At 32.8% G+C, this 23,153-nt stretch overlaps 1 protein-coding gene across 1 annotated transcript; it reads left to right on the top strand.

Moving 5' to 3' along the window:
- The first annotated feature begins 185 nt into the window (after positions 1-185).
- LOC139706502 (UDP-glucuronosyltransferase 2B31-like) lies at positions 186-22,711 on the top strand. The gene is made up of 6 exons (XM_071614798.1): positions 186-909; positions 2,219-2,367; positions 12,819-12,950; positions 14,802-14,889; positions 15,780-15,999; positions 22,432-22,711. Exons 1-6 carry the CDS (start codon positions 186-188, stop codon positions 22,709-22,711), a joined length of 1,593 nt encoding a protein of 530 aa, XP_071470899.1.
- Positions 22,712-23,153: the final 442 nt, after the last annotated feature.

The raw sequence follows: 23,153 nt of genomic DNA, 5'->3' as shown, positions 1-23,153 counted from the left end.
TAACCTTGAGGTACTCTACCTTGTGTTTGTTCTCCTAAGTTCCACATGATCAGCCTGTACAATTGTACTCTGAAGTGCAGGAGTTATACTTTAACTTTGGATTGATTTATCCTGAGACATATAAGCCTGAGAAATTGAAGAAAAGAAGAGCTGGTAATGTAAAAGAGGCATTACATTGCACCAAGATGTCTGTGAACAGGAACTTAGTCGTTCTGCTGATACAACTGATGTGTTACTTTAGCTCTGGAAGCTGTGGAAAAGTGCTGGTGTGGCCCACAGAATACAGCCATTGGATTAACCTAAAGACAATCCTGGATGAACTTCTCCAGAGAGGTCATGAGGTGACTGTTCTGACATCAACAGCTTCCATTCTTATTAATCCCAACACAACATCCTCTATTAATTTTGAGATTTACCCTGCATCTTCAAGTAAAAAACAAATGGAAGAACGTATCACCAAATGGATCTACGAATGGATTTATGATACTCCAAAAGATGATTTCTGGCAATATTTTTCATTAGTGCAAAAAATTTTCAAGAAATATTCTGATACAATTGAACAACTCTGCAGAAATGTAGTTTTAAACAAGAAACTTATGGTGAAACTACATGAATCAAAATTTGATGTTGTTCTTTCAGATGCTATTGGCCCCTGTGGTGAGCTGCTGGCTGAGCTACTTAAAGTACCATTTGTATACACTCTCCGCTTTACTCCTGGCTATACATATGAAAAGTATAGTGGGGGACTTACATTCCCTCCTTCCTATGTGCCCATTGTTATGTCTGAATTAAGTGATCAAATGACATTCATGGATCGGATTAAAAACATAATGTATATGCTTTATTTTGATTTTTGGTTCCAGTCATTTGATGTGAAGAAATGGAATCAGTTTTACAGTGAAGTTCTAGGTAAGCTGGTTCTTTTAGTACTGTGAAACCTAAATTTCCTGTGACTTTGAAGCTGAGCTTGCATGAATATAAAATCAGAAGAACTTTCTTTTCTGTAAGTAAAAGGATGGAATGAAAATATAAGATGAACAAGTAATCTCACCAATCAAAAAGGACCCTTATATTATAGGGCCAGTTAGAAATCAGTGGCAATTACTTATTCAAAATGCTTCAGGAAATAATAACCTCCAAATTGAATCACTGAATATTTCTCTGAGCAATTACGTATCCAATTTAGTATTATTTTCATCTTTAAAAACAGTCATTATTAATCTCACTAAATGTTTTAATGATGATATATATGTACATTAATGACATACACATGTATTACTAGCACAATCATATATATGTACCATGGAGGAAATTGTTTACTTTTGAATAGAATTGTTTACTAAGTTAGAAATTAAAATAATATTTATTTCCATTGCTGTGAAGATTCCTTCACAGTTAAAAGTGTCTGTATCACAGGCACAGAAAGTTATAAATTATGATAACTTATATTTCATATTCCTTTGATAAAAACAAACAAATCATGTATTAAGGCCTAAAATCTTGGTGTAGAGTGGAACCACACCTTATAATTCTATATTTCTTAAACTGCATTTACCATTTAAGAAAATATGAACTAAATTAAGCATTAGAACCAATATCTATTTTAATATTTGTGTAAACTTTCTGGCTGTTACTTTCAAAAGTATATATTTTAACAAGTTAATACTATTAATCTCTTAATATGAGGCAAATCCAGTAGTGGTCATAAGGAATTCAGGCATACTCAGTAAATCATTACAGTTCACTTGAAGAATCAAGGATCAAGGGAATAGTTTGCTCAATGGTAAGAATTAGACTGACTACTCCTAGAAAAGATATCTCTACAGTTATGGGAGCACTGATTGTTAATGGATATCACAAAGATTCTAAAAATTTAGGTTACCTTTGCAGTTTTAGAAAATAAAATGTGTGTTTACTTCTATGGAGGCATAGGTTAATAATTTAATTATTTGTGATTGTAAATATACTAATGGAACACTAGAAAGTACCCATACAACTAGTTTATGTACATATTAACATATGTAAAACATATAAAATATAGTATGCAAAAGTGTGCTCTAAAAAACATATCAATTGTAGTATGCAAACACACAAACACACACATACACACGTGCATTTGAACACCTTGCCTACACAAATCCAACTCATTTTCAAGGCAATATATCAAGTATTCAAGGTACATGTCTCTCATTTTCTTTTTTATCTTTTCTCCATTCAGGGAGACCCACTACAATATATGAGACAATGGGGAAAGCTGATTTTTGGCTCATTCGAACCTATTGGGATTTAGAATTTCCTCGTCCATTCTTACCAAATTTTGACTTTGTTGGAGGACTCCACTGTAAACCTGCCAAACCCCTCCCTAAGGTAAATCTTCTCCTGTTTGTTTTGTTCGGTTTGATTAACATTTTTGGTAGAAGTGACTCTGCATTCTTAATTCAGAGTGTTTAACTCAGAGATATGAAAAGCAAGATAAAGAGTTCTTCCAATTATAGACCCAGGCATTTCTATGCCATCACATGTAATGGTATTTCATTATTGTCACAGAAGAAAGTAGGATATCGGGCATCCTTGAGAATAATCAGGAAAATTGAGGCCTTCATTATGTAATACATAATAAAGAATCAATCATTTCTTCTAATAAATACAAAGAATATTTATTAAGTAATTGTCATATACCAGAGATAAGTGCTGGATATAGAGAGTTATAAAGTTCACACAGTTTCTGCATCAACCAGACCTTATATTCCATCTGGGTACAGAGACTGTAACAAGTAATAAATTTGTGTGTGTGTTATCAGAAGGAAATCATACAATACTAATGAAACCTCCAGCAAAGATCATTTTAAAAAATCCTAAAAGCCTTGATAACTAAGGTGAATTCTAAAGAATCCACAGGATAGGAAAAGGGGTTGAGGGAGAGAAGAAGACACAAAAGGAAAAGCACATACAATAGTAAGGGAAACTCCCAAAAACTTCAAGAGTAGTTCAGCAGGAGAAGGCTCAGCAAAGTGCAGATGATGCTAGAGAGATAAGTGAAAGCCAGATAATTAGTAAAAGTTTAAAATATCTATGAAGCACATTGGGTAGCCAATGAAAAGAGTTAAGCATAAGAGAAATGTGAATAAAGTTTCCATTTTGAAAAATTTCAAAATGCAGTCACCAAGTTGGATTTTAGAGGGAAAGACAATGCAGAGCAAACACTCAGGAAGTGTTGCAAGACTGCGGATAACAAATGATGTAAACATGGATGAGGTTGTTCTTACATGTGACTATGCTTATTTATCTACTAATAGTCAAACTTCATATTGTGTTACCTGGAAAAAGTAGATAATTCTGATACACAATGTCCTTGGTACAAACATAGGATCCATAGCAATATTCGCTATTGTAATTATTCTTTTTTTGTTTCTATAAAACTATTTTTCCTTCTGAAAAGCTGAACTTGGTTATCTACTTTTAAAGACCCCAACTATTCCAAAAAGGTAGGATTAACACTTAGAAATAGTAGTATTTGGGTATTTTTACATTTAATTCATTTTAGCATACCCTAAACACTGCAGTATACATTAATTTGGATTATATTCTAATTGAGAGATAGAAACTCACAATATGGCTGAAACAAACTACCATAGATGTTCTCTTGTAAATGTAGACTGCCCAGGTACAGTATGATAGCTCTATTACCAATAATATTAATTAGGTAATATGTGCCAGGCACAGTGGATACAATTTCATATATAGCAGAAACTAGATTTCTGAAAAATCATCACTGTATTTTCAGCCAATGACCTAGTGAACAGATATTCCATCAATTTGCTTAAAGGTAAATGCATCAGTTTTGACAATCAAATGAGAATGTGGAATTGCTGAAATTATGTTGTAAGTGTTCAAGCTCTTCACAACCTTTTATCTTTAAAGTAATTGCTTTTCTCAGTGATATGAATGTGTGGCCCTTACTTGTCTTCATTCCAGATGTGAAAAAACTCACCTGAAAACTCAGATTACTACATCTTAGACCATGATAGGGATGTTACCTTGAGAAAGCTTTCTGCTATATGCCAATATTAGAGGACACTTCAGGAAAACTCCCTTGGAAAATTTACACCTCAACATCAGAGCTTCCCGACAGAATGAACATAGGAAATATATACTGCAAACATAATGATGACCTAAGTTTTCTTTTCATATATTTCTGAGCACAGCCCTTTAGTTTACAATTACAAAATCATTCTGTCAACAAATAGGATAATATTTCATAGGAGGAAACAGAAGAGTCTGAAACATTTTAAATAAATATCATGCTTAGAAGAAAACATTACTTGCCATACCGTTATGTGATCTCTTAAGAGTTTTTTTTTCTACCTCTTTAAGTCACCAACATATTGAGATCTTATTCAAGCCTCATATTCAATAGAATTATTTTGTTGTTTGTGATATGTTAAATACAATACAAACAGAAAACCAAAGTTAGTGAAAGTTCTGACTAAAAACTGAGACAGAGTTATTGTAAGTTTTAAACCATTAACCTCTGATCTTGAGAGATTTCCCCATTCAGAGTAGGAGAAAGTGACCAGGTCAATAAAAGTGAAAGACAGCAGGGAGAGGAGGAGGAGGATGAGAAGGTAGATAGCAGTGTGATCATGATAAGGAATAATAGTAGCAGGTGTTATTTAATAGAATAAACAAGATTAGAATACAAGCCAATATTACAAACACTGCATTCTTGATCTTTATTATATAAAGTAATGCTCCCACAAATTACTTGCCTTTCCATTAATAATTAGATTCTCAGACAATTTCTGTATTGCTAAATACAGAAAGTTGTCAAAATGTCAAAGATCCAAATGTATCAATTCTCTTAACAATGCAAATAGCCTTGGGTGTCACAGTATACCAATTGTAATTATACAAACAAAAAATCAGATGAATGTAATCTGTGTTCATGGCAGTTATTTATAGAATACACATTGGAATAATGTCTTACATTAATTAATTAACACATTAAGTGATGTCATACTTTAAGTAATGATCTTAAAAGTTATTCTGGTACATACGACATCATCACAATCACTTTATTTACTTATATATTCATTTTTGTCTCTCTTTTGGTACTATGGATTCAACTCATGTGCAGTCAACTACTGAGACATGTTCCCATCCCTATTTTAGATTTTATTGAGAGACAGGGTCTCACTGAGTTGATTAATGCTTCGCTGTTACTGAGGCTGGCTTTGAACTTGAGATCCTCCTGTCTTAATCTCCTGAGCTGCTGGGATTACCGGTGTGTACCACCTTGCCCAGTACAATTACTTTACAAATAAATCCTTAACTACATTGAGTCATAAAACAAGTTTAGTTGGAGATTAAAAGGCAAAATACTGATTATAATAATATCATTCTTTGTGAGAAGAAAAGAATTTTATATATACAATTGAATTTTTATCTTCCATTTACATTGTATATGTGCATGTATCTATTTATGTACTTACATGAACAGAAAAAAAGACTCCAATGAAAAAATTCAAATTTTGAACAAACAGTATCTCTAAATGAACCAAACATCATTTTGTCAAATCTTCTTAGACATTATATACTTTCTTCATGCTCTTCCAAATTTTCATATGATTAAATAATTTTTCCATTAAAAATAATGTTGCAGAAAGACTGGGACCTGTCTATGTCAGGGATTAATTTGTTTAAAAAAAGGGTATATTTATAAGACAGTAGCAGTGAGAAAATCTTTGTACAATATGAGATTAAGAACATTTTGAGCAGGGAGAAAATATATTGAATATATTGCTGTACACTTTGCTCTAGTTACTGGAATCACAAAAGAACTGGATGTGTCACAAGTTCCTAGGAGTAGTGCAACGTCCACTATATGTGAATGAGCTACTCAACAAGTTGACCTGTTCTATAAAAGGGCCAGAAGAAGTCCCACTGTGGTGCAAGAGCTCCCATGGTTCATAATGAGGTGAAAAATAAGGGTTCTTTACAGCCACTGATACACAGTTCATTCTCATAGAACTTCATTATCATTAAAAAATTTCAGGGAAAAAGATGAGACATATAAATAACCCAAAGATATGATTACTCAAGTACATGTATCATTCCAATGCAGTGAAAATGCTGATTATGGATCAGTATAGTTCTGGACATGTACAGGATTGTTAGGATCCTTAGAATTATGTAAAAGAAATTCCAAACCATAATATTAATCATCTGAATGCTAGTGTTTGTGCATCTCCAGTTTTGATGAGCTATTATAGAGGAAAACTTGGGAAACTCTCACAAATTATAAAGTAAGGAATGCAATGCTATAGAGATAGGAAACATAAAAATGTACAAAAATCCTATGCACAGGTAACTTTAATTCTGGGCTCACAAGGACCAAAATAAGTACTAATAATTCCAAACTAAAAAATTATCCAAATAACCTGCATGGAATAAAATCAAGTGAAGTACTATAACAATGAGAATTATAACCAATTTTTTGTTTAACAAATATTTAACATTAGTATTTAATAAAATTATGAATTAAGAGTCTACATATAATAATTTCTAACATCATCTCTTGAATTACTATTTAATGGCTCTATGTCATTTCTTACACACACACACACACACACACACACACACACACACACACTTATTTCTACAAGTAAGCCTAATGGAGCCTTCTATGACATTACACACATCTCTTTCCAAAGAAAGTGAGTGACTGGGTCAATTTAAAAGTATCCATAACTCCCAAATTCTAATAATATATGCTGTTCTCTTCTTAGTTTACATACCAATAATTTCTCTGCTTTTCCTACATTTTTATTGGTCCATTTGGTTGTACATAATGATGAGATCTGATGTTACATAATCATACATGTACACAATATAAGAGAATAATTTGGCCAATAAAATTTCCCAGGAATTTCCCTTCCCTTCCCACCTCCCTCCCATTGGTCCCTTTCTCCACTGATATCCCTTTGATTTCCATGAGGTCAACCCTCATTTTTTTCCATTTTTCCTCTCTAGCTTGCAAATATGAGAGAAAATATACAACCCATGACTTTCTGAGTTTGACTTATTTCATGTAAGAGACTCTAATTCCATTCATATTTTTTTTATAAAATGACATATTTTTATTTGTTATTTTGGCTGAATAAAACTCCATTGTGTGTATATACCACATTTTCTTTATTCAGTCATCCATTGGCAGGCACTTACACTGGTTCCATACTTTGTGTATTATGAGTTGTACTGGTATGAAATGGGTATGCATGTATCACTGTTATAAGATGACTTTAATTCTTTAGGGTAAATACTGAGAAATGGTATACTGGGTGATATGATACTTACATGCTTACTCTTTGAAAACTATCCATACTGATTTCCATAGTGGTTGTACTCATTTAAAATTCCTCCAATAGTGTAAAATTTTTTTTCTGCATATCCTCTCCAGCATTTAGTTTTCTTTTTATTCTCAATGACTAGTATTCTGAGTGGTGAAAGATGAAATCTCAGTGTAGTTTTAATTTCCCTTGTTTCTAATGATGTTGATCATTTTTTGTTTCTATATTTTGATACCTATTTATATTTATTCTTCTGAGAAGCATCTTTTTAGTTCATTTTCTCTTTGATTATTTGGATTGCTTGATTTTTTTTGGTGTAAAGTTTTGGGAATTCTTTATATATTCTAAATATTAATAATTTGTCAAAAGGTATAATGCAAAGATTTTCTTCCATTTCATAAGTTATCTCTTCACAATTCTAATTGTTTCCTTTGCTGTTCAGAAGCTTTTTAATTTGGTACCTTCCAATTTATCTACTCTTGGAGTTATTTCCTGACCTTTAGGTGTTCTATTTGAGAAAGCCATTGCCTGTGCCTATATGCTGGAGTGTTGACCCTACATTTTCTCCTAGGATTTGTATAGTATTGGTTCTAATTTCTAGGTTTTTGATCCATTTTGAGTTGATTTTTGTGCAGGGTAAGAGATAAGAGTATAGTTTCATTTTTCTACAATATTCACAGCATCATTTATTTAAAAGGCAATCTTTTCTCCAAGTATGTTTTTGGCATGTGTGTGGTTTTCTCTGTATTTTCTATTCTATATTACTTGTCAATATGTCTTATTCATGTCAGTACCACATAGTTTTTGTTACTATAGCTCTGTAGTATAATTTGACATCAGACATTGTGATGCCTCCAGCATTGCTTTTAGGGTTATAATTGCTTTGACTATTATGTGTCTTTTATTCATCCAGATGAATATTAGGATTATCTTTTCTAGTTCTGTGAAGATTGTCATTGATAATTTCATGAGGATTACATATATATATATTATGTATATTGCTTTGGATAGTTGGTGATTTTAATAATATTAATTCTACCCATCCATGAACATGGGGGGTCTTTCCATCTTATTTTATGTCTTCTATAATTTCAATCTTCAATTTTAGAGGTCTTTTAACTCTTTTGTTAGTTTTATTCCTAGGTATTTGTTGTTGTTGTTGTTATTTTGTCTTCATATTTTTTTCTCTGCAGATTCATTGTTGGTATATAAGAAAGCTATTGATTTTTGTATGTTGATTTTGTACTCAGCTACTTTGCCAAATTTGTTTATCAGCAATATCAGTTGTTTGTCGGAGTCATTTGGCTCTTCTAGATATAGGATCATGTCATCTACCAACTAATAATTTGACTTCTATCTTTCCTGTTTTCTCTCTCTTATTTATTTATCTTTCCTTGTTGCTATTTTACTGGTTTTGGAATTGATTTGTTCTTCTTTTTCAAGGGCCATGAAATGAAAAAAATAGGTTTTATGTGGAATCTTCATGATTTTATTATACAGGAACTCATAGCTATAAACTTTTCTTTTAGAAATTCCTTCATTCTGTGCCAGAGGTTGTATTACTATTCTCAGTTGAGTTTAAGAATTTTTAAATTTCTCCCTTAATTTCTTCTATAATCCATTTTTATACAATAGAGATTGTCCAATCTCCATATGTTCATATAGTTTTTGTATGTTTCTGTCATGTTGATTTTTAATTTCATCCAATTATGATCTGGTAGAATATAATAAGGAATACCACTTGTTTTGTATTTGATGAGAGTTGCTTTGTTGCTTTAAATATTGTCTGTTTTGGAGAAGATTTTCTTGAGCTGCTGAGAAAAAAGTATATTCAGATGCTGTTGAATGAATTGTTCTATAGATATCCATAAGTTCATTTGACTGATAATATTTTTCAGGTTCAAAGATTTCTTATTGATTCTATGTCTGGATGACCTATCAAAAGATGAGAGAAAAATGTTGAAATTCCCAAGAATTATTTTATTCAGGTCTAACTGAGGCTTCAATTTGACTAGTGTCTCTTATGTAATTAGTTGGATCCATGTTTATGACTTAAATATTTATAATTGTTATATGTTCTTGTTGGATTATTTATTTTACCAGTATGATGTGACCAGCTTTGTCTTTTCTGATTAATTTTGGCTTGAAATCTGTTTGTCAGATAAGAGTAGATAATCCTGCTTACTTTCTGATTCCATTTGCATTATGTATAAATTTTTATCTTGTTACGTTCAGCCTATGGCTGTTTTTCCTGTAAGGTGTGTTGTTTGTGAACAAGATATCATTAGGTCTTGTTTTATAACCCATTCTTCCAAACTATATATTTTAATTAAAGAATGGAGATGATTTATACTCAATGTCATTACAAAGAGATGTTTATTAATTCCTGTCATTTTGATTCATTTATGTTTAATGTGGTCCTCTTTTTCATTTGCTTAGCTACTCTTCCCATTTGATTTGCTCATTTGTGAACTTCAGGGTTTGTTTTTTATTTCTTCTATATGGACTCTTTCATTAAATAATTATTATCATCACGGTTGCTTATTTTCTTTACTTTAGTACTGTCTGAATATTCAAATTGGCCACTTTTTCTTTTATATCTGATGTTCTGTTTTCAGTATTGTCTACTGTAGTATAAAGATTTTCAACTGACCTTTTATTTGATTTATTTTACCTTTGACTTTCAAGATTTATGTTTGGTTTTTTTTCAATATTTCTATCTTGTTGAATTTTTCATTTATATTCTGTAATGATTTTTTTAATTCATTCAATTGATTTTCTGTGTTCTCTTGGAATTCATTGATCATTTTTATAATTCATTGATCATTTTAAAATATGATAATTTCATTGATTATAGTTTATAATAATTTACTTTTTGAACTGTATACCTGATGTTTTAAAAATTTCAATATCTTTGGCATCAGTTGTTGCTAAATTAGGAACTTTTAAGTGATTTCATGTTACCTTATTTTTACATAATTCTTATAGACTTGTTTTGGGTTTTATGCATATTTGTCTTCCATACTTTTTAAAAAAAAAATAGTTACAGATGGACACAATACTTTTATTTAGTTCGTTTTTTTATGTGATACTAGGGATCAAACCCAGAGCCTCATTTGTGCTAGGCAAGCACTCTACAACTGAGTCACAACCCCAGGCCTCTTCCATTTTTAAGGCATAATATGTACCTGCTTTAAAAAAAAATTCCAAAGTGTCCTGGAGTGATCTGGATTAAGACTCCTTTATAAGTAGGGTGCTAATAGCCTTTGAATTAATTCTCTCTATTTTGTCTGTGCAGTGGATTTCCATAGGGGGAAACCATGAACCCCACCCCAGCTGTTTCTATTTGAGGCCTTATCATTAGTTTGAGTTTTTATCTCTATTATTCTCTGTATTAAAGTATAGTTAGTGATTGAATGCCATTAATTTTCATGTGGAGCAAGGTGATCTATATTTTGGTTGAATTTATTTCAGCAATGCACTTCTCTACCCTGTAAACCTGTAGTGTCACTGTATATATCCAGCTACTCACAGAATAAGAAGAAATAAACAATAACAACATTGGATACAAATAATATACAGCATTAAAATAAATACCTGGATTCTATTATGACTTCTAAAATGTTAATTGCTACAAAAAACAGAAAAAGTGGGTCAGCAATTGCCAACAATTAATCAGTGCATAAATATAAACTAAATCTGACATTAAGACAAGAAACAGGTGTCAACTATGTCATCCACAGAAATAATAATTGCAATAACATTACCGGTGGGATCAAGAGTTATATAAACCAATTAGTTTAAAGATGGCAAAATTACAGTCAGTAAGAGGAAATAATGTGAGACAGGAAGATAGGGAAAAAATTTTGAAATTTTAAAAAGTGAACAGAGGGAATGCAGAAGAGAGAGCAGATGAGAGTTATAAGGATGGAGGAGAAAATAAGAGAAATAAATAAATGGAGAGAAAAATAGAGAATAGATTTTCACTATAACCAGGAGAATAAAAGAGTGACACAGAAACAATTAAAAAAATACAAACAAAAAATATACACAGAACAAAAAACCCTAACTCTCAAAAGACAATGCAATGAAAAAAAGCTACATTTAAAAAATGCTGAATAAAAGAAAGAAATGTATATATGTCCATAAACCAATCAGTAATGGAAGAATACACAAACACACAGAAAGAATAAGAAAATGTAAAAATATTCTTAATGATAAATGAAGGAATCATTTCCACTGAGGTGACCAAAATTGTCAGAATGTATGGTTACTGACTATACTCAACTATTTATCATTCCAATTTTTTTTAGCTATGTACTGAGAGTAAAAGCAAAGATTGGATTTTGTTATCACCTTCCTCTTTTTGTGTTTCTCTCTGAGCTACCACTTGGAATGGCCTAAGAATGAAGGTGTTGGAAATAATTCTCAGCTTCCCTTCTTACCAGTATGACATAGGTTGGAATGGGAATAAGTGTCAGTTGGAGATTTGTGTGCACAGACCAGATCTATGCACTCCTGGGGTGGGGTTGCTGCAGTGTTCTATTAGATGAGTTCTGATGGAGGAAACTTAGGTCTAATCAGACCTCAGGGGTTTTGTTTGGTATATACATACTCTGAAGAAATTAGATGGACACACACCTAGGCCCTGGCACTTGCTTATCTCTGTAGGGAGTCTGAGTCTCAGAAGCCTCCTAAGAATTCTACTCATTTCACAGGGGAGCTGATCTTCCACACATTCTGCTGTTCACCTGCACATCTTTCCTGGGCTCAGTCCCTGAACATTTCCATAAGTTCCTTGTTCAGATTCTCACCCACTTCAGCTGGTCACAAGAGCCACCAGCTCAAAGGAAAAGCAAGTTGTGCTGCCCCTTTGCTTTTCTGACTTGAATCCCCTGGGGTAAAATCTTTTCTATGTCTGTTTCACTCCCAGGTACACTCTAGGCCACACAGTACACATTCTAGCAGTGTTTGCTCAGATCTCCTCTTTCTGGTAACAGAGACTGGAGAAAGGCCACCTCAAGATGAATCCACCTCATCTCTCCCCAGGCAGTAAATAAACACAGTAAATCACATGTGCTCAGTGGAGCCTCTGGATCAGCTAAGTTCATGTTGCTTCTCTGATCTCAGGTTTTTTTCATATCAAATATCCACTGTGTTTCTCCCTTCATTTTTCATTTCTCTGTGGTAGACAGAACCATTACTACTGATTTGGCTGCTTCCACAGTTTGGTTTCAATGTAATCTTGTTTGTTTAATAAACCCAAACTTCTGAGTCTCTGAGACACTCTGACTGTCCAGTATTGAATTTTAGTGAAATCCTTCTTTCACCCACCTCACTAAGAAGCAGTATTCTCACTGCTTTTATTTTGATCCTTGGAGAAACTAAAAAGGCATCCTTCCTCTAATATGACATCTTGTATGCCCTCTCTCTTCATCTTTTTTGATGGAGCAAATGTTTTATTCACAGGAAATGGAAGAATTTGTACAGAGTTCTGGAGAAAATGGTATTGTGGTGTTTTCTCTGGGGTCGATGGTTTCTAACATGCCAGAAGAGAAAGCCAATATAATTGCATTTGCCCTTGCACAGATTCCACAAAGGGTAAGCAAAAGTGCCCTCTTAGTGGCCAAATATGTAAAAAGTCTGTTAAACTTTATAAAGGGTTTGCTTATTGAAGCATCCTTTGTGAAACATAACCTATTGTGATCTCTCTAGTTCATCTCAGAAATCATGTTTTAAACAAAAATATGTGTGGTAATTCTAAACAGCAGAGAGTGTTTAATTCATGTTAATATTAACATTGTGATCATAAAGAATATATTTTACAGGTCCATTGTGAAATTTAATTGTAAGGGTATCACAGGCATTTATTTACACAGGTACCACATTCGTCCCTGCTACTTCTTCCTTTTCCTTTCCCTGAGGGCACCATATACACCGCCAATGTTATCAGAAAGCTATAAAGAGTTAACTCATAACTTGATCACCACAATAATGCTAAGCAGGTATTGAAGAAGGCTGAATTTTATCATGATTTTAGATATCCCAGGCCTTCCCTTATTCCTTGCTTACCCTCACTTAAGTATAGGATTCTTGCCATGATATTCTATTTTATCTTTGGCTCAGAACAATGGAGTCTGCCAATACAGACTGAACTTCTGAAACTGTAAGTCCAAAATACATCCCCTACCCATTAAAAAAACTTTAAATTTATTTAATAAACTGCTCCTGGAGTTTTGAAGAGAAAGGCTACCCAAATCATTGGGCCAAATTTCCACTCAGTCACATGCATTTGTAGAAAAAAAAAAAAAAAAAAAAAAAAAAAAAAACAGCTTGCACTAGTGGACAGGATCCTGACAATGTCTGAAAATTAGAGAAAGTTTAAAGATTATTTCTGCTTTGAAATGGACCCTGTGCATTATGAAATGTACCCCAAAGGACTTTTTCTTCTAAACATCAGACTAATACCTTTTAAGAAGAAAGCAGAGAGTATAAGGAAGAGTCAAGCAGAAGCAAGACTGGCATGAGGTGAAATTCAAAAGTTCCCACCTCCATAAATGCTTTAATACCACATTTTCTAACATAACCACTCTTGTGGTCTTTGAGTGTTTTCCATCTGCTCTGTAATTTCCTATCTGATATAGGCTTCTCCTAATCACCCAATTATTTTTCCTTCTGTAGACCTAATTTTACTTTGCTGCTCCCATTGCATATAGAAGATATGAAATTATACTTAGAAATTATACTCTAGTTCATAAAGATTGCTTTTAATTTCCAGAGTCAGCTCCTTATTTTGTTCCTGGACATAAAAACATCTTGGATATATATATAATACTACTAACAAGATTTGTACTGCATCATTAAATGATTACACAGTTTTAAAACATTTAGCAACCTCACAATTTTGAACTTTATTTCAATATCCATGTAATTATTTGTAAGTAGCAAATGGGTTCTCCCTTTTAAAACTTAAAGAATTTCCAAATTCACCAATATTGATAGAAGTGTGGGTTAAGGTCCATAAGTATAAGTAAAAGGTTTCTTATAGGTAGTATTTAATAAATTGATGTCAAATACAAGTTACATGTAATTCCTAGTTAGTATTAATTTATTTCTAACAGTAGCTGACTGCACTGGTTTGCTTTTATGTATAAAAAACAGTGCAAACTGAAATAAGCATCTTAAACAATACATGTCCTGTCTAATCTATGTTACTCACAAGAAATAAACGTAATGATATTAATTTGGAAAATGAAATCTAGGATTAAAATGCATAAAACAATATAATTATGGTGTTTTAGTTTGTATTTTCATAATTCTCGTTAATAAAATTGTACTTATTTCCTTATGTGTTAAATGTTGAACTAGAAGATCTCTTTAATTTTTAGAATGCAAACATGATATAACATTAATCTTTAAATCATAGAATAAAGTGCATTCTTTACCAAACAGGTCATCTGGAGATATCAAGGCAAGAAGCCAGATAAATTAGGACCCAACACTCGAACATACAACTGGATCCCCCAGAATGACCTTCTTGGTAAGACTCTGAGATAAGTCCTAAAAGCATGAGTACCATCAATCTGGATGCTTACAATTCAACAGGAAACATTTTATTCAATACTTGTTACTTAAAAAAAATCAAACACAATGTTCAACTTCTTTTTAATTATTTTCCAGGCCCAGGGATGGTTTGAAAAAACAAAGCAAAAAGCTGCAATTTTAATATACACCGTCATTATATACAGAATCCAAGTTATCTTTATTTCTGGTGCAATTACCTCTGCAAGAATTTTCAACTCAGTTCCTGGATTGTCTCTCTGTGTTGTTGTATGTCTTTCACTTATTCTTTCTTCTCCTGCAGGTGTATTTCAAATACCTTTCAAAATGGCAGCTAGGATTTTTTTTTTAATGGACATTGACTCTTTATTTTCTCCAGAAATTGATGCACAATCTTTATTATGAAGTGCAAACACATTTTATAATGAAGTGTAGTCTGTCTTTTCTCTGAATTCAGTACCATCACCATTCTATTCTCTGCTGCTTTGGACATGCTACATAGCAAACTTAGCCACTTCAGTTTTTTAATGAGATAATATGCTAACATGTCCTTCATGACCTTATTTTCCAAAAGTGCATGTTGATTCTTTTACTAAAAAATATTGTATTTTTTCTACTTATTAATGTTGTATTCAATATTCAAGTCTCAAGTCATGTACTCTCTCTTTCATGTAGTTTTCGGTTAGCACTCTAGTGGACTAAGGTGCTTGTTCCTTTGATATATGAAAACAATAATTAATGCAGGGTCATGTTTATAATAATTTTTCATCTAAAATACACACTGATCCCTTTAATGTCTTCTAATACACATGTCTCATGTTCTTTCTAAGATTTACATTAATAATTTTTCTGACATTAAATCAATTCTAGGTCATCCAAAAACCAAAGCTTTTATAACTCATGGTGGAGCCAATGGTGTCTATGAGGGGATTTACCATGGGATCCCTATGGTGGGCATTCCTTTGTTTGCGGATCAAGCTGACAACATTGCTCATGTGAAGGCCAAGGGAGCAGCTATTAGGTTGGAATACAGAACACTGACAAGTGCAGATCTTCTCAAGGCCTTGAGGATGGTCATTAATGACCCTTTGTGAGTACAACAACTTTGACATTGGGTAGTATTCATAGAAGGATTATCTTTTCATCAATGAGTATAAATTTTAGCCCATTTTGAGGAGGGTAATTTTTTAAATTAATTAATTAATTTATATATGACAGTGGAATTCATTACAATTCTTATTACACATATAGAGCACAACTTTTTATATCTCTGGTTGTGTACATAATGTATTCACACCAATTGATGTATTCATACCTGTACTTTCGATAATAATGATCATCACATTCCACCATCATGAATAACCCCATGTTCCTCCAACCTCTGCCCTATCTAGAGTTCCTCTATTCCTCCCATGCTTCCTCTCCCTATCACACTATGAATCAGCCGTCTTATATCAAAGAAAACATTCGGCATTTGGTTTTTTGGGATTGGCAAACTTCCCTTAGCATTATCTTCTCTAACTCCATCAATTTACCTGCAAATGTCATGATTTTATTCTCTTTTATTGCAGAGTAATGTTTCATTGTGTATATATGACACATTATTTTTATCCTTTCATCTATTGAAGGGCATCTAGGTTGGTTCCATGGTTGTGCTATTGGGAATTGTGCTGTTGTAAACATTGCTGTGGCTGTGGAGGAGGGTAATTTTGAAAGAATCATAAGATTCAATCCATATTAAATCTATTTTCAACCAGTTTAACCATTACTATTTCATAGTTATATAAAACTTCAAATATCATAAGTATTTCAAAGTTGCATTGATCTTATAAATTACATAGGTAAATGATTACTGCACCATTTCTATACATACACAAAATGTTTGCGATATAGAGCCATTTGCAATGAGGATTTAATTTTTAAATATGACAGGATCTACACAAGAAAAGAATGATAAACTTATAGAGATATGACAGTATCTTAAATCCATACTTAAAATTTCTGCAACCATAAATTATTTTACTCAAAAATTATTTCATTAGTATTAATATTTTCACAGATTCTAATGATATGTAACACACAATATACCATTTATATCTGAATTAAAAAGTGTGAATTCAAATTCAAATACATTTGATGTTTCCATAGTTATAAAACTCTTAAATACTATAATTTTTGTAAATTTTATCACAACAGAGAAATGTGACAATGCATTGAAGTCATTTCTTATTGCCTCCTAGACTAGGCAAACTCCATTTATTTTTTATCTCTATAGATCATCCTATTCTGAATATTTCACATAAAAAGATAATAAAAATTATTGTCTTTTTCAATGGTTTCATTCACTAGTATTGTTAGTTTCATCATACTTTGCCAAGGGTCAGCCTTTATTGTTTTTTTTATTGTTGAATAACATTGTGTGGTTGGAAATATTCAAAGTAATTTATCAATTCATCAGTTTATAAAGGTTTCTGTTTTCAATTTTGATTATTATGAACATTGTGTATAATTTGTATGAACATAAGTATCCACGTCTTCTGGTAATTTCTAGTTTTAGAACTGTTAGGTCATATGATAATTTTATATGTATTAAGATCTGCCAAACTATTTTTCAAAGTAGTTGCAAAAATTTTTGCAGCATACAAGCAATATAAGAGAATTTCAATTTTTCCATATTATTTTTAGCATTTATTATCACCTGTTTCTTTTATTGTAGCTATCCTAGTAAAAAGGATTGTAGCTCACTGTGGTCTTGACTTGCATTACATGATAGCTAAAGAGCATCATTTTATGTGCTTTTTGGTCATTCACTTATCTTCATGAGAGAAATGTTAGTTTCAACCTTTTGCTCACTTTTAATCAGGTTATTTATGTTTTAATTATTGATTTTAATATTTCTCCATATTTTATGGATATAAGTCTCATCAGGTATATGGTTTGCAAATATTTTCCAAACATTCCATATGGTTGATTTTTTTAACTTTGTGGTAATATTAGAAGCACAATAAAATTTTTTTCATGATATTTGATAAAACAAAACTTCAATAATTAAACTTTTCCATACTGCAAAAGGAAATTATATGGAATACATATAGTTTCAAGTAGAATGACTGTCTTCAACTCAACTCTCATTTCACCTAATGCTAGTATTATTGTTTAAGGAAGGTATCACTTAAAGGACAAGTTCAAAACTACATTTCCAATAAAAAAATCGTAACACAATGAATAATAAAAATACTCTGAGAGAAATTAAGAAAGAATGGGAAAAGAGACATAAAACAACGTATAAGTGAAAAAGCGAATACAGATTAAAACATCAGACTTAAATATGAATATATCAGTTTTACATTATGTCCTAAAAGACTTTCATTTCCTTAACAATCTCTCCTCCTTCTCCCCTGATCCCTTTCCTCTTGTATAATAGTCTTCCTGTTACTTTTATATCACCTACCCTGCCAGATTCCACATGTGAGGGGAAACATGAAATATTTGTATTTCTGATTTTTTTGCTTATTTCACTTACTACTGAAATGTATACTTCCATCTATTTTCCTACAAATGACATATTTCCTTCTTTATGGTTCAAAAATATTCTCTCTCTCTCATGTGTGTGTGTGTGTGTGTGTGTGTGTGTGGTGTGTGTGTGTGTGTGTGTGTGTGTGTGTGATATCACATTTTCTTTATCCATTCATCTGTTGATGGAAACTTGGGCTGGTTGTATAATTTGGCCACTGTAGATTGTACCATGAAGAATGAAATATGCAGGTATCTCTATAGTACGATAACTTTAAATCCTTTTGGTATATACCCAGCAGTGGTATATCTTCATTAATTGGTAGTTCTATGTTTAATTTTTTGAGGGAATTTCACCCTAATTTCTATGTTAGCTGCACTACTTCCAATTTCCACCAACAGTATATAAGTATTCCCTTTTCCCTGCATTTTTGCCAACAATTATTTTATTTGGATTCCTGATGATAGTCATTCTGACTGGGCTGAGATGGAATCTCAGCATAGTTTTAATTTGCATTTTCTTGTTGGCTAAAATGTTGAAATGTTGAACGTTTTTAAATATATTGGTTTATAGTCAGATTTTTCCCCCTGTGGCCAAAATACCTGACAGGAATAATTTAAATTACAGAAAGAAAATTTTATTTTAGATCATAATTTTAGAGGTTCAGTTCACAATCAGCCAATTCGATTGCTCTGGGCCTATGATGAGGTAGAAAATCACAGCAGAACATCACCACAGAGGAAAGCTACTCAGCTCATGGGAACCAGGAATCAGAGAGAGAGAGAGAGAGAGAGAGAGAGAGAGAGAGAGAGAGAGAGAGAGAGAGTGTGATAAGGATCCAGGGACAAATATAATGCCCAAGTTTACACCCCCAGTAATCTCCTTCTTCCAGCCACACCCTAGGAATAGTTACCACCAGGAATGCATTCACTTCCATTCAAATGAATTAATCTGCTGATGAGGCTGTAAATCTTATCATCTAATTATTTCACCTCTGAACACTTCTGCACTATCATATGAGCTATGCGGGGGATATCTTATATTCAAACCATAACTTGTCTGTTCAGTTCATTGGCCAATTTATTGACTGGTTTATTTGGAGAATATTTTGGTATTAAGCCTTAGAATTCCTTATGTAGTTTGAATATTAATCCTGTCAGAAGAGGAGAGGGCAAAGTTTTTATCCTATTCTGTAGGCTGCCTCTGTGGTGGTTGTTTTCTTTACTATGCAGAAGCATTTTAATTTGGTGAGTCACATTTTTTGATACTTCCTATAAGTTTCAGAAATATAGGAGTCCTATTCAGGAAGTCATTGCCTGTGCCTATATCTTGAAGTGTTTCTTCTTGTTGGTTCAAAGTTTCAGGTCTTATACCCTGTTTGTGTTCATTCTTGTACAGGGTGAGAGTTAGGGATTAAGCTGCAGTCTTCTACATATGGCTCTCCAGTTTTAACAGCACCATTTTTAGAAAAGGCTATCTTTTCTCCAATGTGTATTTGGGGCACCTTTCTCAAGAATCAGATGGCAATAGCTGTCTGGGTTTATTTCTTGGGCTTTTATTATATTTCATTGTTCTGTGACTCTTTTTATCCCACACTATGTTATTTTTGTTACTATGCCTCTGTAGACTATTTTAAAATTGGAATTGTGATAATTCCAGCATTTCTCCTTTTGTTCAGAATTGCTTTGGATATTTGGGGTCTTTGGGGCTTCCATATAAATTTTATGATTTTTATTTTAGTTCTGTGAAGAATTCCATTGGTATTTTGACAGGGATTTTATTAAATCTGTAGATTGGTTTCAGCCAGATGGCTATTTCAACAGTATTCTTTCTGCTGATTCATGACTTTCCATCTCCTAGTATCTTCTTTCTTCAATATTCTATAAATTGTATTTACAAAACTTACACTTCCTTGATTACATTAATTCCTACTGATTTTTCTTTGAAGGTATTGTTGAAAAATGTTTTTCTGATTTCTTTCTCACTGAGTTTTTGTTTGTATATTAAAAAAGCTATTGTGTTTTGTGTGGTGATTTGTATACTATTACTTTTCTGAGTTTGTATTTCATTATGAGATTTAAGTCTTCTAGTTGATTCTTAAGGATCTTCTAAGTGGCATTACATATGACCTGCAAATCCTGAAATTTGATCCAATAGTGGGTACATAGGTATTCTTACTTCACCATCCCTGCAAGTTAATAGTGATACTTTCAGGTGATCACTTAGGATATGCTGTGTATTTCTTGTACTATTGGGGGGCTTATTTTAGAAAATGTCATATATTTTGTTATTAAGAAATACTTTTAAAACAACATAAAATAATGGAAGAAATGCCTAGGGCTGCTATGCTAATATGGCCAAGAAAAGTACCTCTGAGGAGTGACATGATGGCCAAGACCTTAGCCATGAGAAAGAAGCAAGACTGGGGGTATTGTATGAAAGGATGCTCAAGGAAAAGCAAGATGAGATTATAAAGTATGAAGGTGTCAAGGGAGAACACATTGGTGACACTGGGGAACAGGAAAACACACATGTGCCTAAAACACTAAAAACTAGGAAAGGACCCACAATATGATTCACTTATCCCACTTCTCAGTATATATTCAAAAGATCTGAAATCTTTATACTATAGGAATTCAACTACATTGATATTTATAGTAGCACAGTTCACTGTAGCCAAGCTATGAAACCAATGTAGGTGCCCTTCAACAGATGAATGGGTAAAGAAATTGTAGTGTATACACATAATGGAGTATTGGTCATAAAAGATGAAATTATAGCACTTGCCAGTAGACACATAGAACTGGAGACTATCATGCCAAGTGAGACAAGCCTGTCTCAAAAAGCCAAAGGTCAAAATTTTCTCTCATATGTGCAATTTAATCCAAAATTATGGGGTGCATCTGGGGAGAAAGGGAAAAAAGAAGAGAGAATTTTATCAAAATAGAGGAAAGATCAATAGAGTGAACAAAGGATATTGAGGAGGAATAAGCAGGAACAGGAAAAGGGAAGAAGAGTGGAAAAAATCTGGCTAAACTTTATGTGTACATTTGTGGCGATATCACAGTGAATCTCAATATCAATTATATGCAAAAAAACACTAATTAAAAAAAGTATAAATAAATTTCAGAAAGATCAGTAGAGTAGAGAGAGTGAAGCAAGGGGAGGATATGGGAAGACAGGAGTGCTAGGGGCTGAGTTAGAGCAAGTTATATTTATTGCTTTTCCTGCTAAGGATAAAACAACCTGTTTACCATATGATCCCTGCTACACTGAAATCTTACACCTACTGAAACCCTTTTGTCTGTACTGCTATAACTAAAGCAAACCCAGGCTATTTCTAATGTTACATATAACTAAAAAAAGTCAATAAAAATAAAACTAAAAGGACACATATGCCTAAACAGAATGAGTGAGAAAAAATGATATCAGAAATCATGGCCAGTGTCTAACCCATAAGAATCTACTTGTACAAGAATAGAGTTCAATTTTATTCTATTTATGATGAGAAGTCATATGAAGATTTTGAGCAGGATGGCTTCATAATTACATGTGTATATTTTAATAATCCCAAACTGGTTACTGAGTGGAAAATACAGTAGAGGGTAAAAAAGAAGAGGAAATACAGAGAGAATAGTTAGGAAGCACTGCACACCATGATATGATTCCTCTTTAAAAGCTTCAAGGTGATCTTTTACAAATTATGTGCTTTCTCTCTCACTTATTGGACTCAGAATTGTTCATAACAATTTCCTCTGATGGAATGAATTTGACTCACCTTCTTGAAATTCCATGGGCACTTTTGAAATATTTATACATCAGAACATAAGTTAAAATCAGACATTAGATGGTGACAAAAGAAAAAAAAAAACAAATCATATGCAGGGCAAGTCTTTGATAATTTTTTTAAATCATCCATATGGCACGTGTGAAAAACTTTCATTGACTTCATGTGCATAGACAGATTAACTTACTTTCAATTTTGATCCTTTTATGTTTCACCTTTAGATATAAAGAGAATGCTATGAAGTTATCAAGAATTCACCGTGATCAGCCAGTGAAGCCTCTGGACCGAGCTGTCTTCTGGATTGAGTTTGTCATGCGCCACAAAGGAGCTAAACACCTCCGGGTGGCTGCCCATGACCTCTCCTGGTTCCAGTACTACTCTTTGGATGTGATTGGGTTCTTCCTGGTCTGTGTGGCAACTGTGATGTTCATCATCACTAAATGTTGTCTGTTTTGTTGCCAGATGTTTTCTAAAACTGGAAAGAAGAAAAAAAGGGAGTAATTTTATCTAGGCCTGGCTCCTCCCGTTGCTCCCATTAGAGGAGGTTATATGGCCAGGGTCCTACCTATCCTAACACTTTTCACAAATCACTTTGTCAAGTCAAATTTTATCTCCATGATATTCATTCCCTGTATAAGAGACAGAAATATTTCAGTTCAAGGAAAAGTTATTTGAGAAAATAAAATTAAACCATATGTGTTTATATTGCCATTTGTTTCTGTTTTGTAGCTTTCACCTCTTTGAAGACAGAGGTCACAAATTAGAGTGTTGGGATTTGCCTTTCCATTGGTTTTCCAGGAAACTGGAAGTGATGCTTACCTTTCATTGTACATTGAGCCCCAGCATCCCTCTTTCCTGAAAGATGTAGAAAAGAAAGTCATTTGTCAGTGGCTTTAGAAATGTAGTGATGCCTACCTGCTTTCTCTTATCAAATGGGAGTATG

Source organism: Marmota flaviventris, chromosome 7 (assembly GCF_047511675.1).
Source record: "Marmota flaviventris isolate mMarFla1 chromosome 7, mMarFla1.hap1, whole genome shotgun sequence".
NCBI lineage: Eukaryota > Metazoa > Chordata > Mammalia > Rodentia > Sciuridae > Marmota > Marmota flaviventris.
This window is presented reverse-complemented; position numbering and strand designations above follow the sequence as displayed.

Excerpts from the sequence above, each read along its gene's own strand:
- LOC139706502 (XM_071614798.1), top strand. The coding sequence starts at position 186 with ATGTCTGTGAACAGGAACTTAGTCGTTCTGCTGATACAACTGATGTGT. Across the intron at positions 14,890-15,779 it reads CCCCCAGAATGACCTTCTTG|GTCATCCAAAAACCAAAGCT; the intron begins GTAAGACTCTGA and ends AATCAATTCTAG. Across the intron at positions 16,000-22,431 it reads ATGGTCATTAATGACCCTTT|ATATAAAGAGAATGCTATGA; the intron begins GTGAGTACAACA and ends TTTCACCTTTAG.